Raw genomic sequence first — 18,456 nt, 5'->3', positions numbered from 1 at the left:
AAATGATAGCGCAGCAAACGAAGTGTGTGGCGTGTTCACGTGAAAATTAATAGCAGCCAAATAAATACTCGAAACGCATGTTGATTCTAAATGTGGAGAGAAAAATAACAACCAGAGGACCCGGAGAAACATCGACACGACCACGAAGAGAGACACGCAAACTCCAAATATATACAGCAGCAGGCGTGAGGGTCGGGATCGAACCCACGTCATCCTGCGTACCAGGCGAGGTAGTTAACATCTCATAGCCAACGTGATGATGAGAGAGAGAGACACGCAAACTCCAAATATACAGCAGCAGGCGTCAGGGTCGGGATCGAACCCACGCCCCCCTGTGTACCAGGCGAGGTAGTTAACATCTCATAGCCAACGTGATGATGATGAGAGAGAGAGAGACACGCAAACTCCAAATATACAGCAGCAGGCGTCAGGGTCGGGATCGAACCCACGCCCCCCTGTGTACCAGGCGAGGTAGTTAACATCTCATAGCCAACGTGATGATCATGAGAGAGACACGCAAACTCCAAATATACAGCAGCAGGCGTCAGGGTCGGGATCGAACCCACGCCCTCCTGTGTACCAGGCGAGGTAGTTAATATCTCATAGCCAACGTGATGATGATGAGAGAGACACGCAAACTCCAAATATACAGCAGCAGGCGTCAGGATCGGGATCGAACCCACGCCCTCCTGTGTACCAGGCGAGGTAGTTAACATCTCCTAGCCAACGTGATGATCATGAGAGAGAGACACACACAAACTCCAAATGTACAGCAGCAGGCGTCAGGGTCGGGATCGAACCCACGCCCTCCTGTGTACAGGCGAGGTAGTTAACATCTCATAGCCAACGTGATGATGATGAGAGAGAAACACACGCAAACTCCAAATATATAGCAGCAGGCGTCAGGGTCGGGATCGAACCCACGCCCTCCTGTGTACCAGGCGAGGTAGTTAACATCTCCTAGCCAACGTGATGATGATGAGAGAGAAACACACGCAAACTCCAAATATACAGCAGCAGGCGTCAGGGTCGGGATCGAACCGACGCCCTCCTGTGTACCAGGCGAGATAGTTAACATCTCCTAGCCAACGTGATGATGATGAGAGAGAAACACACGCAAACTCCAAATATTCAGCAGCAGGCGTCAGGGTCGGGATCGAACCCACGCCCTCCTGTGTACCAGGCGAGGTAGTTAACATATCATAGCCAACGTGATGATGATGAGAGAGAGAGAGACACGCAAACTCCAAATATACAGCAGCAGGCGTCAGGGTCGGGATCGAACCCACGCCCTCCTGTGTGCCAGGCGAGGTAGTTAACATATCCTAGCCAACGTGATGATGATGAGAGAGAAACACACGCAAACTCCAAATATATAGCAGCAGGCGTCAGGGTCGGGATCGAACCCACGCCCTCCTGTGTACCAGGCGAGGTAGTTAACATCTCCTAGCCAACGTGATGATGATGAGAGAGAAACACACGCAAACTCCAAATATACAGCAGCAGGCGTCAGGGTCGGGATCGAACCGACGCCCTCCTGTGTACCAGGCGAGATAGTTAACATCTCCTAGCCAACGTAATGATGATGAGAGAGAAACACACGCAAACTCCAAATATACAGCAGCAGGCGTCAGGGTCGGGATCGAACCCACGCCCTCCTGTGTACCAGGCGAGGTAGTTAACATATCATAGCCAACGTGATGATGATGAGAGAGAGAGAGACACGCAAACTCCAAATATACAGCAGCAGGCGTCAGGGTCGGGATCGAACCCACGCCCTCCTGTGTGTCAGGCGACGTAGTTAACATCTCCTAGCCAACGTGATCATGATGAGAGAGAAACACACGCAAACTCCAAATATATAGCAGCAGGCGTCAGGGTCGGGATCGAACCCACGCCCTCCTGTGTTCCAGACGAGGTAGTTAACATCTCCTAGCCAACGTGATGATGATGAGAGAGAAACACACGCAAACTTCAAATATACAGCAGCAGGCGTCAGGGTCGGGATCGAACCGACGCCCTCCTGTGTACCAGGCGAGATAGTTAACATCTCCTAGCCAACGTGATGATGATGAGAGAGAAACACACGCAAACTCCAAATATACAGCAGCAGGCGTCAGGGTCGGGATCGAACCCACGCCCTCCTGTGTACCAGGCGAGGTAGTTAACATCTCATAGCCAACGTGATGATGATGAGAGAGAGAGCGACACGCAAACTCCAAATATACAGCAGCAGGCGTCAGGGTCGGGATCGAATTCACGCCCTCCTGTGTACCAGGCGAGGTAGTTAACATCTCAGAGCCCACCGTTGCAGGTTGTACGCTCACCTCCAATGCGCAGGCACCGTGGCCCATGGCGAAGGAGCCTTCGGCGTCTTCAGGAGCCTTCGGCAAGAGCTCCTGCGTCTGCACACCCAACCCAGGGAGGACCTTGGCAGGGACGCCCACTTGAGGGCTGGTGTGTGCCCTCCGGCTGCTCATGCCGATGCTGAGGCATATGAGCGACAGGAGGACCGCCGAAATGAACAACGTGCACATCATGGACGTTGACTTTCGTCAAGGCCGACGGCCGCAGCGTGGTTGCTGTGAAATTTGGGCTGCGGAACATTGGCAGCCTTTTTGTGCAGGAGCCCAAAGAGCCAGGAGCGCTCTTATAGCAGCAGCGCCTTTCCAGGGCGACGATTATAATAGTCGTGAGGAATCATTTTGCGGTCACGCTCGAAACATGTGCACGTTAATTACAGTTTCTTTGGCGGGGTGGTGGGGGGGGGGGAGTAAATTGCAGATTTGCATGCGAATTTACACTTGTATGGAATCCGTTAAGGCTAGCTTCCTATGATATTTGCTCGCCACGTGCAGACGATATAAGCAAATTATTACAGTAATTTGATATCGTAAATCCCAAACTAAGCTGAAAAACCGTATGGGGTTTTTATTGTTGTTGTCACCTCCATTATCATGAACAGATGCGGTCAAGCCACTGCTGGACAAAGGCCACACCGCTTTGTCGTCATCCTTGACGTGCTGGTAATGCCATGATCCCATCTTGTTCCGGCGCATGCGATGATTTCATCGCTCCACTTTCGCTGTGGTCATCCTCTCTCAGACGTGTTCCCAATCTTTTTCATTGGCCACCATCCCTTCGGACAAAATGTCCTACTCTAAAATTTTGACTTAAAACTTTCGTGACTGCGGGAATTCATATTATTGGTTCTTTCTGTGCGTAGATAAAAAATAAAATTAATGAAGTGCTTTTATTTGTAATTTATTTTATTTTTATTTTCTATCTACGTGACTTTACCGAAAGAACCAATAATGTGTCCTACCCTAGCCCAATTACTTTTACGCACATTCAACATGTCTAAAATTAGCATTTATTCTCTGATAGAGTTACGTGTGTTACTTTCTGTCTCGGTGTAATTTCCAGTGTGTATCTCTCCACGCTTCTTCGAGAGGGAGGAAAGTTTGTGTGAAGAGGAGTAGAGTTAGATCAGAGGAGAGTGTGTGGAGGGGAGTAAAGTGAGAGGAGAATGTGGAGGGGGATAGAGTTAGATCAGAGGAGAATGGGAGGTAGGGGCGGGTCCCAGAAGGATTTTGAAGATGGTGATTGAGGTTATCCAAACTTTAGATTACGTAACATAGCTACGAATATGTAATGCATCGTATGTGGTTCAATGTCTTCTACGTGTATGTACAGTATGTGAATATGTGTGTATAACGTGTTTTGCATTTGAACACTGCGCATAGTGCAAATAAATAAACATTGATTGGCCATTAGCAAACCTATTTCCTCATAGTTTATCATCTTAAAATAGCAATCATAAATTACTTCAGTTTTTTGTTTTGTTGCCGCTTACTAACAATGACACTCTAAAATTGCAAAACTATAATATCAAGCTAAATAAGTCTGAATTAGTTATCTCGTATCATTTTTGCAAATAATATTTCTGGGCTTTGTAATTGAGGCACTAAAAGGGCAAGGTGAGGGCAGATCCGCGTGTAAGTTAACACAATCCACCGCATTGCTGCCCACATAAGCCAGAGCCCTCATGGGCCACGATGAGGTGGTGGGGGAGCTTTCTTGTGGATTTTTCCACCACCCAAGGCCCTCAAAGACCTGACCACACCTCTGAATGCAATTATGGGCAGACGTGACTTCAACAAAATTAGGCAAGGAAAGAAACAAACGGAGGATATTTTGGCTTTTGAGGTTTTAGGAATTCTCTATTCGTGGCCACAAGAATGCAGGTCATGATACGGATGGCTGCGCTTACATGTTCCCTGCTTGGAGGTAGCAATTAAGAATTTTAGTTGCCATTTGTGGTTGTAGACTTTGCGTCCACCCTGCTTTCGCTGTCTGCAAGATAACCCTCTGGCACCAAAGCTGGCACAGTCTCTACGTGGAAACACGTAATTATCCAATGATTTTCCTGCGTCATAGTAATTAGAAGCGCTTTAAGGTAAATTATTTCCTAAAATGCGTGCCTGTACAGCAAGGTCAATGAACTTTTAAAAGCAACCCAATTTAAAAGCAAGGTTTAATTAAACAAATATACATTTCGATTTAAAGCTTTCGTGACTTGCAGAGATTCATCTTCTTGGTTCTTTCGGTAAAGTCACGTAGAAGGGAAGTAATAAAATAATAAAAATAAAACATAATAAAATAATTCTCACGACGTTTCGGCCACAACGCAAACAGCCGTCTTCAGGTGAAGAATGGATATATATATTTGTCTCTCCACATAAAACATTCTGTATATGTTTAGTCCTTCAGCCCACTGACATGTTTAGCTTATTTTATCCAGCAGAATGTTTAAGTGAGCAAACTCTGGACCGGTTTTCACCTTTTGGGTCTTATCAGCAGTAATGTTTGTTCATGAAATACATCTGGGTTTTCAGATGTTATTGGCAAGAGCACCCCTTTTTGAAAACACGGCCCCTGTTCAGCACCAAAAACATAATTTCGTAAGAACTTATTGCACGTTATTGAAGAACAAAATGGGTATATAATTAATTAAACATACTTCCATTCATCTGTCCACGTACACATGTCTTTTGTCGATTGGCTGATTGATCTTACAGACATAGGGCATCCAACAGCATCTTATTGAGCAATTATAGATTTCACTCAATTGTTACAGAAATAGGGTGTACATATTTGATACATTTTTTAAAAATCAGAAAAAATTTTATCTTGCAAATTATAAGGGCTGGCAAATGCACGTATTTATCGGGATAATAATTTAACACTATCACCTGTGAACAAAATTTACCACAATATGGACATCTCTCAATTATGTTATTTAGGTGCAACTTTAAGAACGTTTAGAGTATTTGGCTGCTATAAATCTTCCCATAATACGTTACTTCATTGGGATATCATTTGTGGCCAGGTTGCTTTTGCAAAACTTTCTATAGTATAGCTGAGTGGACCTTACCTGGTGAAATATACATTGTTTAGTTTAAGTACACCTCTTTATTAAATGTGGGTTGAAGTAACAATACTAATATCCTTGGATAGTTATTCATTTCCTGCTGTTTTTTTAAATAGAAAATGTCAGTAAAGACACAACCTTTGGGTAACCCTTATATACGACTCCAACCATCGGCAGCTGCCGATTCACTACAAGAAATCGGGTTTAGTGCATTGTATTCAGGTACACAACAACAAAAAAGTGAGATTCCTTTGCACAGCCGTGAAACGCTCAAAACTGTGTAAAACCAGGGGCAATCGTTGAGACTTGGCATGTATGTTTATATGTATTTGAACTTCCTTTGCACTATGCGTAAGCAACAATGCTAATCGAAGGTTTGCATACTGCCAATGCAGTACTGTATCACCGAATATTTGTTTACTATTGAAATTAGCAGGGCTTATGGAAGAAAGGGCCTGTCACCTCACCAGAAATTGGGGTAGTTTTAGATTATGAATTTATTGGGGTCTTGCCTGGTTAAACAACGCACATTTACACAGATTTACCTATAACCAAATCACTCGCAATGTGTCTGATCTCAGAAGCTAAGCAGGGTTCAAGCTTGGCCATGGTGATTGCACGGGTTAGCACCATGTGAAACAATAAACAGCCTTCTCCATTTCCAAAAAGTTGCAATGACGACTGACACACGCTCTTCGCTTTAGTAAGAGCCTTTATTGGTGGACACGAACACTCTATCTTCTTGGTTCTTTCGGTAAAGTCACGTAGAATGGAAATAATAAAATAATAAAAATAAAACATTATAAAATAATTCTCACGACGTTTCGGCCACAACGCAAGCAGCCGTCCTCAGGTGGAGAGCAGGTCTGTCGAGTAGACAGAGTCGGCTGCTTGCGTTGTGACCGAAACGTCGTGAGAATTATTTTATTATGTTTCATTTTTATTATTTTATTATTTCCATTCTACGTGACTTTACCGAAAGAATCAAGAAGATGAATCCCTGCAGTCACGAAAGCTTTAAAACGAACACTCTTCTTTAATCCCGAACTTCTTCTTCTCTCCAAACGTTCCTTCCCCTTGTGCTATCTCCTTTTACGTCCCTCAAGCCCCCTTTCTCGAAGGTTCGATCACCCTATTTCCCTCAGCCAATCCCCGCCCTCCTTCTTCAACAGTTGTTAACTCTTCCCCCCGTCATTCAACCCTCATTTCTTTCCTTCTACGTTTGTATGTCTCCTCCGATCACTTCAATTTCTGCCTCCAGCCAACCCTCTTTCAGGCCTTCCCGCACCAATCAGAGGCCTCAAGTTGCTTCCTGGCTGTCCGCGTCTGCACGCGCACCATGTCAGGTAAGTTGTTTGTTGTTTTTGGTCTTTACATCACCCCCAACCCCCTTAGAAAAAGAACTGTCCCGGCTAACACCAGGGGAGAGAATGACAATCAAACAAACCACGGGAAGCCGAGCGGAACGCCACCAACATTAAGTGATGACGTCACAATGGCCTCATGTTTCCGTGTTCTCACGTGAGCCCCTTGTGGTTTGGCCCAACAATGTGCTTATGTGTCCAACTATGGAAATATACATTAACATGAACAAACCTGACCTTTTGTCCGTGTATGTGTAAATAAATTATAATGCGATGTGAGTGTATTTTCGGTGCACGGATTATGCACATCCTACAGTCAAACATCAACAACAAGGCTGAGTTTCGATTTAAAGCTTTCGTGACTGCAGGGATTCATCTTCTTGGTTCTTTCGGTAAAGTCACGTAGAAGGGAAATAATAAAATAATAAAAATACTACATAATTAAAAAATTCTCACGACGTTTCGGCCACAACGCAAGCAGCCGTCCTCAGGTGGAGAGCAGGTCTGTCGAGAAGACTCTGCAAAGCCTCACTTAGCCTCCAAGACAATGTTTCAGGAGAGTCCCGTGCGTGGGCTGTTCGACCGTGTTTGACTACTTACCCGAATCTGAATGACGCTGTCTTTCCGACAGACCTGTTCTTCACCTGAGGGCGGCTGCTTGCGTTGTGGCCGAAACGTCGTGAGAATTATTTTATTATGTTTTATTTTTATTTTTTTATTATTTCCATTCTACGTGACTTTAGCGAAAGAACCAAGAAAAAACAAGACTGAGAACAACAAGTTGCAACAACTCCCTGCTCCATCCAGGAGCAGCGTTTAGTGCAACCGCGCACATCTTGCACGGGTCCTCATTGCTGGACCAGCGTATGCATGCACAGGTGACATAGGTGCTCCGGGCGGCTGCTGTGGCTTGTCCGACACCCCAGACTCCAGCAGAACAGGGCATGGAGTGGAGATGAGGTGCATGGATGATGATGATGATGAAGTTAAGATTTGAGGCTCGACGGGTGAACATACCAATGCCAACGTCCCAACTGTAAACGCACACATTGTGGCCGATTCACCTCGATAATATTAAATGGGCCCTGCCACAGCCGATTCAATTTGGGAGAGGTACATGATGGGACCTGCATGCAATTAATTCTAGATTTGAAGCTTTCGTGACTGCAGTGATTCATATTCTTAGGTTTTTTCGGTAAAGTCACGTAAAACATTAAAAAGTAAAATAAAATAAAAATCACGACGTTTCGGAGGCAACACAAGCTTCCGTCTTCAGGTGGTACCGTCACAGCCACGACAGCTGTATCAAGTAAATGAGAGATTGCAGAAGCTACCATTCGCTTTCTGCCCAGGGAAGTGTGTGAACTCATCGCAGTGTATTTCGCTCCTTAGTGGCATGTGCTTTTGCGGTGCTCGCCATTGCCGCCGTCCACGCTTCGAGAAATCGGTCGAGCGTGGCTTGCAAAGACGCGGGCCGATCAGACACACCTGTAGGGGGCTCAACCACTATACAAGGTACAGATATTTTGCTGTGACGGTTTCACCTGAAGACGGAAGCTTGTGTTGCCTCCGAAATGTCATGATTTTCATTGTTTTATTTTTATTAATTTTAATTTCATTTTTGTACCTACGTGACTTCTACCGAAAGAACTAAGAGTATGAATCCTTGCAGTCACGAAAGCTTCAAATCTAGAATCTCTATGGGAGGTTCATGACCGTACATGAAATAAATGGGAGAAAACCCCGTGGAGGCATTTGGCGCCAGTCTATATGGTGCCAAGACCCCCAGGACTTGGAGATCCCAGTTGGTTTGCGTCGTATCCACGAATGGGCAGAGCACAGCTAAACTCCCCCCCCCCCCCTCCCGTGCCTATATAAAGCCACAACAGCAGATCATTTTTTCTCACCTGAAGACGGACGCTTGTGTTGCGACCGAAACGTTGTGTTTTCTTTTATTATTTTTCTTCTATCTACGTGGCTTTACCGAAAGAGCCAGAGAGTATAGTCTGCTAAGGCTACATGGGTGATATTTGTCTTTGAGGCCGTCCATAAATGACGTGACGCACCTAGGGGGGGGGGGGGGGGGTCAGACATTTGTGACGTTGTGTGACGAGGGGGGGGGGGGGGGTTTGAGAAATGTGACGTCACATAAAAATGCGCAACTTTAAAGAAATATAGAATTGTTATAACAACACTAATTGTTATAACAACACTCCTACAACATCAGAGTGCAGCGCCACATAAAATACGCACTACAATGACAATAGTTTAAAGCGATTTGAAACATGTTTTATTTGGGGGGGGGGGGGGGCAGAGCTTTGTGACGTCATATTTGAGGGGGGGTCTGACTTTTTGTGACGCCGTGTGACAAGGGGGGGGGGGTCAAAAATCGTCCAAAATCGCGTGACGTCATTTATGGACGACCCCTTTGTGTCAATTGCCACCCCCGTCAATTGTAAACTTGGCACACAGGGTACTGGACACACATGAAAATACTGGATATCTGTTATAAAAAAGAGCTTTATAGCTCATCGGATTCCTCCAGTATAAATACATATTCTGATGATTGCAAACGTTGATGCGTTCGTTCCATCTCAAGGGAGTGTGTCTTCTAGTGACATTTTTTTTTAGCTAAATAAAAAATTTATGTATTTTATTTATTTTATTTATTTGTCTGCATGTTCACCATAAGTATATGTGGTTAATGCAGACTTGATTCCTTGCAAAAGGTTTTCGTTACGTGTTTTAACATCTTAAAGCCTGTTTTATTGGCAGAAAAATGTTAAAACCTTGGCAAGGGAGGTCCCATGAGGTAGGTCCCACTTCCTGATGACGAAACGTCGTAATTTTTTATTATTATTATTTTCTTTGAACCTATCTACGCGACTTTACCGAAAGACCCAAAGAATAGGTCCCATTATATTTTGTTTCTTTAAAAATAAAATATTCACGCGTGACATGGCATCTTCCCGAAGGGGAAGACCCCCCACCACCCCCCTGCCGCGTGACGTCACTCCCCGCCCCGCCCCTCCCATTATAACTCCCACTACGGATAAGCGCGCGCACACGAGCTGCCCCCCCCTCCACCCACCGCTCCCTGCAACGAAACGGCCGCGCCTATCCGCACTAGGTAATCTGATCGCACGGGGGGCCGGCGAAAACATGGCGTATCAAGGCGGCTCGGGCGGCGTTGGTGGCGGCGGCGGCGCCGGAGGAGGCGGAGGAGGAAAGTAAGAGACGGAGACACACGGAGAGAGAGAGACGGACACGAGAGCGAGTGAACTTGTGAATGGCCGAGGCTAGAAACGTCGTCGTCGTCGTATAAACCCGCCTCGCTGCGTGGCCTTTTCTTCCCCCCCCCTCGCGCCGCCGGTGCCTGCGCGGATTTCCTCCGTCCACGTGAATTATTCATCGAGGGAGGAGGAGGAGGATGATGATGTTTTAGATGTATATAAGATGTCGCAATTGTGGGCCCCGTTGGGCCGTGAGGAGGGGGAGGAGGAGACCCCTCGCCAACTCAAAGCGGCGTTCGCTTCCGCCGATTTGTTGTGCGGAGTGTCAGCGAACGATTTCCGCAATCTCACGCCTCTAGTAGATGAGGTGGTGGTCTCACGCCTCTAGTAGATGAGGTGGTGGTCTCACGCCTCTAGTAGATGAGGTGGTGGTCTCACGCCTCTAGTAGATGAGGTGGTGGTCTCACGCCTCTAGTAGATGAGGTGGTGGTCTCACGCCTCTAGTAGATGAGGTGGTGGTCTCACGCCTCTAGTAGATGAGGTGGTGGTCTCACGCCTCTAGTAGATGAGGTGGTGGTCTCACTCCTCTAGTAGATGAGGTGGTGGTCTCACTCCTCTGGTGTGATGAGGTGGTGGTCTCACTCCTGTAGTAGATGAGGTGGTGGTCTCACTCCTCTAGTAGATGAGGTGGTGGTCTCACACCTCTAGTAGATGAGGTGGTGGTCTCACTCCTCTAGTAGATGAGGTGGTGGTCTCACTCCTCTAGTAGATGAGGTGGTGGTCTCACACCTCTAGTAGATGAGGTGGTGGTCTCACTCCTCTAGTAGATGAGGTGGTGGTCTCACTCCTTTAGTAGATGAGGTGGTGGTCTCACTCCTCTAGTAGATGAGGTGGTGGTCTCACGCCTCTAGTAGATGAGGTGGTGGTCTCACTCCTCTAGTAGATGAGGTGGTGGTCTCACGCCTCTAGTAGAAGAGGTGGTGGTCTCACTCCTCTAGTAGATGAGGTGGTGGTCTCACTCCTCTAGTAGATGAGGTGGTGGTCTCACGCCTCTAGTAGATGAGGTGGTGGTCTCACTCCTCTAGTAGATGAGGTGGTGGTCTCACTCCTCTAGTAGATGAGGTGGTGGTCTCACTCCTCTAGTAGATGAGGTGGTCTCACGCCTCTAGTAGATGAGGTGGTGGTCTCACTCCTCTAGTAGATGAGGTGGTGGTCTCACTCCTGTAGTAGATGAGGTGGTGGTCTCACTCCTGTAGTAGATGAGGTGGTGGTCTCACTCCTCTAGTAGATGAGGTGGTGGTCTCACACCTAGTAGATGAGGTGGTGGTCTCACTCCTCTAGTAGATGAGGTGGTGGTCTCACGCCTCTAGTAGATGAGGTGGTGGTCTCACGCCTCTAGTAGATGAGGTGGTGGTCTCACTCCTCTAGTAGATGAGGTGGTGGTCTCGTGCCTCTAGTAGATGAGGTGGTGGTCTCACTCCTCTAGTAGATGAGGTGGTGGTCTCACACCTTTAGTAGATGAGGTGGTGGTCTCACTCCTCTAGTAGATGAGGTGGTGGTCTCCTCTAGTAGATGTGGTAGTGGTCTCACACCTCTAGTAGATGAGGTGGTGGTCTCACGCCTCTAGTAGATGAGGTGGTGGTCCCACACCTCTAGTAGATGAGGTGGTGGTCTCACACCTCTAGTAGATGAGGTGGCGGTCTCACGCCTCTAGTAGATGAGGTGGTGGTCTCACTCCTCCACTAGGCAGCAGACTCACGCCTCTGGTATGATGAGGTGGTCTCATGCCTGATGCCAGAGGCAATCTCATGCCACCCCTAGACGATCTGATGCTTGACTGAAGAGTCGATGTCACCCCGTAACGAGGCCATTGTAAGTGTGGTAATAAGAGTTGATGCTGTATTTATTAACGCTGGCAGTTCTGAAAATGAGGCAACCTCAGTCAACTATGGCTTTTTCTTGGAATATGTTAATGATTTAACATTTGAAACAGAATGCTCTGTCACGACCGCAGCTTGACCTAAAACAGGAGACCGCCTGAGTGCATCCACAACATGATATTTTATAAATAACAAATAAGCAGACTCTTTCCTTGATATAGCCATCGCCACGTAAACACGGATTGGACGCACGGCCTTGTGGGAGTGCATAATTTCAAAATAATTGAGTCAAGAAAGGCAAACTCTGGACAGATTTTGCTATTCAGTGTCCCATCAGCAGAGTTAGGCTTGCTTGAATGTGTGCTGGTGAACTGCCGATGTTACAGGCAAGGACCGTCTGTTTTTGATACGCGTCCTAATTTGACTTAAAATTACATAATATTTAACATAATCACGAGCGTCATTGTGGAGAAAGGTAAACAAATTATATCCGCAGGCCTAACTGGGTGAAATTCTTAACCAAGTAAGAAGCCACTTCCTAATTTTACTTGTGATTGGCCACATCTTTAAAAGTGTCTGACATGTACTGTACTTCCAAAATCATGGAACTGTGAAATCATGGAACTCAATGTCATGTCGCCACTCGGACATTACCAAACTTAGAGTGAGACGTCTATGTTGCACATGTTTTGCGTCTTGACAATGGTGGCGAGAGAGTTGTTACATTACCCATTAATGGTCATTAAAATAAAAACTCAATACAATTAACGTGAAGTAAGCTTTAATTAATTTAAATGAAAATCATATTAATGGTTCTTGGAATTACATTTTAAGAACATTGTAAAATAGATGTCTTTGGACATTCGCAGATGGGAATGTTAAAGTGCATTTATTTCAGTTTTTACAGCTGCCCATCCCATTGCTGGCCATTTCGTATTAAACTTAATGGGGATTTTGTTTTGTGCATTTTCATTTAATTCCGTATAACATTAGGCTTTTGCTGAATCCCCACTACCTAATCAGCTCGACTTGAAATTTCATCGTTTGTGTTCCTACAATACTTGGAGTCAAATACAATTGCAATTGGGTACTTCGTAATAAATTAAAATCACACTGTAAAATTGTAAATGTAATTTCAGCTACTATTGTAATTATAATTGAGCCATGGTCTGATTCCTACCCCTCCAACCCTAACCTCCCCATACTTGGAAATCCTGCACCTTGTGTGGGTACGTGTCAACTTGGCTGTCGTTTATCCAGGAAATTGTTACATTTCACTCACAAGGTCACTCTCTTTGACTGAGTGAAAAGTTATTGAGATTGATGAGTAACGTGTAGCATGTTATAAAATACGTTTGCAACTAATATTGGGAGTACAGTTCTCTCGAATTATAATAAATGTACATCGACTGCTGTGTTCAGTACATGCTGTATGTGTGTGATAGATTGCTAATGAAAATTTAATGTGTTTTATTTTAGCTTCATGTTTCCTGTTGGAGGAATGGGATCAACACAAGGTATGTTGTTTGATGCTTTAATTGACATGTACCACCTTGAACAATATATACATATATAACATAATAAAGTGTGAAATTTGCTATTTAAGCACCACTGGTAATAAATGCAGAAAAGCAAAAAAATAGGCAATAACTTTAAAACCTAACTCTGACACCTATAAAAATGTAATACAGTGATCCCTCGTTTATCGCGGTTAATGGGGAAGTAGTATTGGCCCCCTAGGAATTTCCGTATATGTGTGTGTGGGTACCAGAATGTTTAAAATATGTATATTTATACTTTATATATATATTTTACTTAAATATATTTAATTATAAAACCTTAATATTATACATTCACTCTCTCTCTCATACGATACGTATTATGGTGTTCTACACTCACCAATGACAGTAGTATCTTGAGACTTGACTCCAGTAATGACGACGACGACGATGACAATGACGATGAAAATGACGACGATGACAGACCTGTGCAGTTCGATGAATGTGATGATGAATGATGATGATGATGATGGTGTTACTGCACAGGTATAATGAGGCCTTTAAATCAGTTCGAAAAATCCGCGATGCACTGAGGCCGCGAAACTTGAACCGCGAAGTGGCGAGGGATTACTGTATTACTGCTTGCCAGTCATCTCACTCTTATTGTTACTGCTGTGTTGTTCCAATTTAACCCCCTCTCTCACAAACACCCTGCTCATCCAAGCCCCAGGTGTAGGGCCTGGCTTGCAGCCATCACAAGGAGGAGGCTATATGATGCCTCCAGGTGTGCAGATGCAGGCAGGCATGATGGGAGGAATGGGAATGGCCTACGGGGGACAAATGGCTCCGCATATGTCCCCGCAAGGAGCTGTATGCATGCAGGTACCAACGGCTGCACTGTCAGATTAAAGACGGCGAAAATCGTGCTAGCATTCATGTTACGTTGTAATTGAACTGTTATATAAGCATGAATATCAAATCCATTGCAATACATTTTGATTGCGTGTTTATTTAAAATACAGTTAAATTATAATCGTCAGATTGCACTGTGAGTAACAGATTGGTTTGTGAAATGCTTTATACGTTTTGTCTATTCACAGGAGCAATTGTTATTTACGATGGTAAAAATGGGATGTACTGTATTATGTCTCCCGGCCATCTGTCTGCCTGTCATTTCATCTCTACTCTTTCATGCTTCTGATGGTTGAAAGCGCTTGTTAAAATTCTCCAAAACTTTGTGGTTGTAAACGAATTCATTACTTAGCTACTTTTTTACACTAACGAAAATAATTTGTTGTGCTAAGCATGTGACTTTTAATTGTAACCTTTTCGTCTGAAGATATATTTGAAAAGCACAATAGCATGTAAATAAATTAAACAATACTGACTGGAAGAAACTGTTATTTTATTAACTAGTGTCTGTGATGTCATGTCCTTGTGTGCTCTATGGAATCAGGGTGGGATTCCCATGGGCATGGTCCAGTCAGGAGGCATGCAGTTCCTTACCCAGCAGCAACCCTTTTATCAAATCCGGTCGTCTCAGCCCACTTATGCCGTGAGCCAACAGTAAGTGCTGTACGGACACTTAGCCATAAGTTCTAGATTTGAAGCTTTCGTGACTGCAAGGATTCATACTCTTAGTTTTTTCGGTAAAGTCACGTAGGTAAAACAATTAAATTAAAATTAATAAAAATAAAATAATGAAACTCACGACGTTTTGGAGGCAACACAAGTCTCCGTCATCAGGTGGGACCGTCACAGCCAGATTTGCTGTATCAAGTGAGGCAGGGATTCCAGGATGCAAGTTCTTAAATACAAGTTTATCAGAATGTGGTAGCCACATTCTGATAAGTGTGGTAGCCACATTCTGATAAGCTCCCCCCCCCTCCCCCTTAACTTGTATTTAAGAACTTGCATCTTGAAATCTCTGCCTCACTTGATACAGCAAATCTGGCTGTGACGGTCCCACCTGATGACGGAGACTTGTGTTGCCTCCGAAACGTCGTGATTTTTATTATTTTATTTTTATTTATTTTTATTTCATTTTTTTACCTACGTGACTTTACCGAAAAAACTAAGAGTACTTAGCCATAAGCTTTATTTTCTCCAAATACATTCCAATACCATGCTTGAGAAAATATGTAACTTGTTTTTAAAGTTCTTGTAATTCCATTTTGTCAAGGCAAGCCCATCGAACGTGATGAAATCTCTTTGCATGATTTTTTTGTTCTCATTATTGAAATCGGCGTCCTTTTGAAAATTCAACTGGCTTGCCAAAATATCACTGCTTGGCACAAAAATATCACTTCTTGAAAAATAAATTCTGATTGATGTGATGCCGTTAATTTCTTGTGGTTGTTTACAATTTCACGTTTCTTTCACTGGGTGAAAGGAAGCTGGCAGAGGAGCAGCAACGGATGATGAAAGAACAAAGAAAGAGGGAAGAACAGGATAGGAAGAGAAGACAGTTTGAAGAGCAGAAACACAAATTGCGGCTGATGAGCAGCTCCAAGCTCAAGGTATTCAGAGATTTTAGCTTCATGTATCACACATGGCTGGGCCATTCTATGTATCATGGTATAGATAATTATGTCAGTGGAGAATGTTTAATCTTGGAATTTTGTGTCAATTGGTGTCTATTTCAGTTCAGAGTTGTGTTCCATCTTTTATTTTTGTGGTTGCTTTATTTCATGTTATGCTAATTTGTAGGTCAGAGGCCTAAAATAGCTATTTGAATACTCACATGCCAAAGGTAATCGAAGGCACTCGTTGCTGTTGTTGGTATACAATAATACAATTGATCATAATGTCCTCGTGAGTTTCATGAAAATATTGGACAATTGTTTTTATCCTGTTTGGAATCTGCCTCATGACCGAAACATTACCGATGCGTTGCCGGAATAATTTGAGCAAGTTTTCCATGCAGAAGGAATAGATTCTAGATTTGAAGTTTTCGTGACTGCAAGGATTGTTTTTTTCCTTTAAAGTCACATAGGTAAAAAAAAAACTAAATTAAATCACAAATTAAATCAATAAAAAATTTAAAATAAAAATCTTTAGTTCTCATAATTGTATTTATTTAATTAGTGGTTGTATTTAGTTGTTTTCATTTTTATTATTTTTACCTACGTGACTTTCCCGAAAAAAAAAAGAGTTATGAATAGATTCATTTGTCCACACATGGATACACTACTATTGAAGTACTTGTATATGTTGGTTCTCTAAGAGCACCCTTGCTGAATAATTGCACCTTTGTGAAACGTTTTTTGTATTTAATGCAATGATAGGCAGTTGACAAGCGTGATGATGCCTTGGAGGCCATAATGGGCAACATTGCCGGCTTCACGCGGCAGGCAAAAATCCAGCACCCTTCTACTCCTCACAAGACCGGTGTGAACGCATTACCCCTCTCCCTTATTGATGTTTGACTTTTGTACATGTGCACCACCATAAACGGTGACCTTTTTAAAGGTAATTTGATCACTGCAAAAAGCTTAATGTCACTCCAAAACATAATTACAAACCATGTAACGTTAAGAGTTTTCGAAGTCATCTGATAATAGTTTTGTTAGATATTTGAGAACCTTTACAGTATTATGTATGAATAGGATTCTTTGTAAAAAAAAGATAGTTGAGCTATATTGCAGTGGTTTTATATTTTTATTTGGGTCACAAGGTCAGTATTCCAGTCTGTTTGCTGTGGCTCAATGCGCACAAGTTATATTCTGTCATTTATAAATACATACCTAGTTCACCAGAATTGCCAGTGAAATAATACGTAAATAAAAGTGTAGAAATTGCTTACTAAGTTTTACCAACCTTCAGGACATCTTAGTATTTTGTATAAGCAGAATTATACCACGTGTGCGCATTCTGTTGATATGTTGTTACAGTGAAATCTGTTGGCACCTTTATATACCCATATTTCAACTGTATTTTTCATTTTCTATATATTATGAAAATGTCTTGTTAATATGCGTATAAAAAGATGTTGATAAATGTTCAACTTGTGATGATTTCCAGCAGTTATTGCACGCAGGTTTCACTGTCATTTGTTTTTTTTTGTTGCAGTGTGGTTTTCCTTGTTTGTCATTTTGGTATTGTGTTTGCCTCCAGATGTTCCCAAGCAGCCTCAACCCTCACACCCTCCAGCCTCCAGCCCTGGTCGCCCATCCCAGATTCTTATCCCCTCCCAGAACCCTACCCCGTCCTCAGCATTTGGTGGTGGCACTTCTATGCATGGTTCTTTCCCTTCTCACTTTTCCACCTCATTACCGCCTCCTAAGGCAGTTTCTCTGGCACCAGCTGCTACAGGGGATTTCGCAGATTTCTCACCGGGCCCTATCGCTTCCATCCCGACCATCTCTGCCGAGACTTCCATCCATTATCCCAACCACGGTGTCCCTGCGGTCTCTGACGCTTCTTTGCCACCTCCCTCCTCAACCCAATCCTATAGTCTCAGTGCTTCTTCACATTCCTTTAACGATTCCAATCGCCCAATATCAGCACCACCTTCTATACACCCCACTGCCCAAGGTAAATCTTGAGCAGCTTAGATTTCATATTTTTGCATGCCAAATTAACGTACAGGCATACACATCACCCGGCATGTGTTTCAGTATGAAAATGGAGCATGTTTTAAACATTGTCTTTTGCTGGAATGGTGACGCTACAGAATCAACATATTCCGTTTTTATTTTGTCATCGCATTTGTTAAGTGCTGTGAAGGTTATTCATAAGTGTGAGTATCTGTCTTCTATTTTAGCAGTGCCAACATCAGTAGCTCCAAGCTTTTCAACGCAGGACACCCTACAACCTTTGCTACCTGCCTGGCTGTTCAGTGACAGCCTAGTTCCCGGTATGTCTACATTTTGCAATGCATTTTTGTGCCCCGAATGTCGGTATGTAGCAGTCGTAAATGTCAGTGCGGTAAGTCGTCACTTATCGCTTGTTCGTACAATGCGTTTTCACTATTAGGGAACATGTTCGCACAACGCAAAACACACGTCGTTATAACACAGAACGTGCTCCATAATAATGTGGACC

The 18,456-nt window shown here is 43.9% G+C and overlaps 1 protein-coding gene across 8 annotated transcripts in view; it reads left to right on the top strand.

Moving 5' to 3' along the window:
* Positions 1-9,898: 9,898 nt before the first annotated feature.
* Positions 9,899-18,456, top strand: part of SYNRG (synergin gamma) — a 28,746-nt gene continuing 20,188 nt past the window's right edge. For 2 of the 8 annotated variants that reach the window (XM_078595399.1, XM_078595395.1), the window contains exons 1-8: positions 9,899-10,028; positions 13,391-13,428; positions 14,135-14,292; positions 14,867-14,976; positions 15,803-15,929; positions 16,698-16,800; positions 17,527-17,946; positions 18,176-18,268. In XM_078595399.1, coding sequence (XP_078451525.1) covers positions 9,961-10,028; positions 13,391-13,428; positions 14,135-14,292; positions 14,867-14,976; positions 15,803-15,929; positions 16,698-16,800; positions 17,527-17,946; positions 18,176-18,268 — 1,117 coding nt within the window. In that variant the 5' untranslated portion in view covers positions 9,899-9,960. The remainder of the gene's footprint in view (positions 10,029-13,390; positions 13,429-14,134; positions 14,293-14,866; positions 14,977-15,802; positions 15,930-16,697; positions 16,801-17,526; positions 17,947-18,175; positions 18,269-18,456) is intronic. The other 6 variants (XM_078595398.1, XM_078595396.1, XM_078595400.1 and 3 more) reach the window with 6 other exon arrangements.

Source organism: Lampetra planeri, chromosome 6 (genome assembly GCF_965212315.1).
Source record: "Lampetra planeri chromosome 6, kcLamPlan1.2.h2, whole genome shotgun sequence".
In the NCBI taxonomy this organism is placed as follows: Eukaryota; Metazoa; Chordata; class Hyperoartia; order Petromyzontiformes; family Petromyzontidae; genus Lampetra; species Lampetra planeri.
The sequence above is the reverse complement of the archived record's forward strand: the minus strand, read 5'-3'. Positions and strand labels throughout refer to the sequence as shown.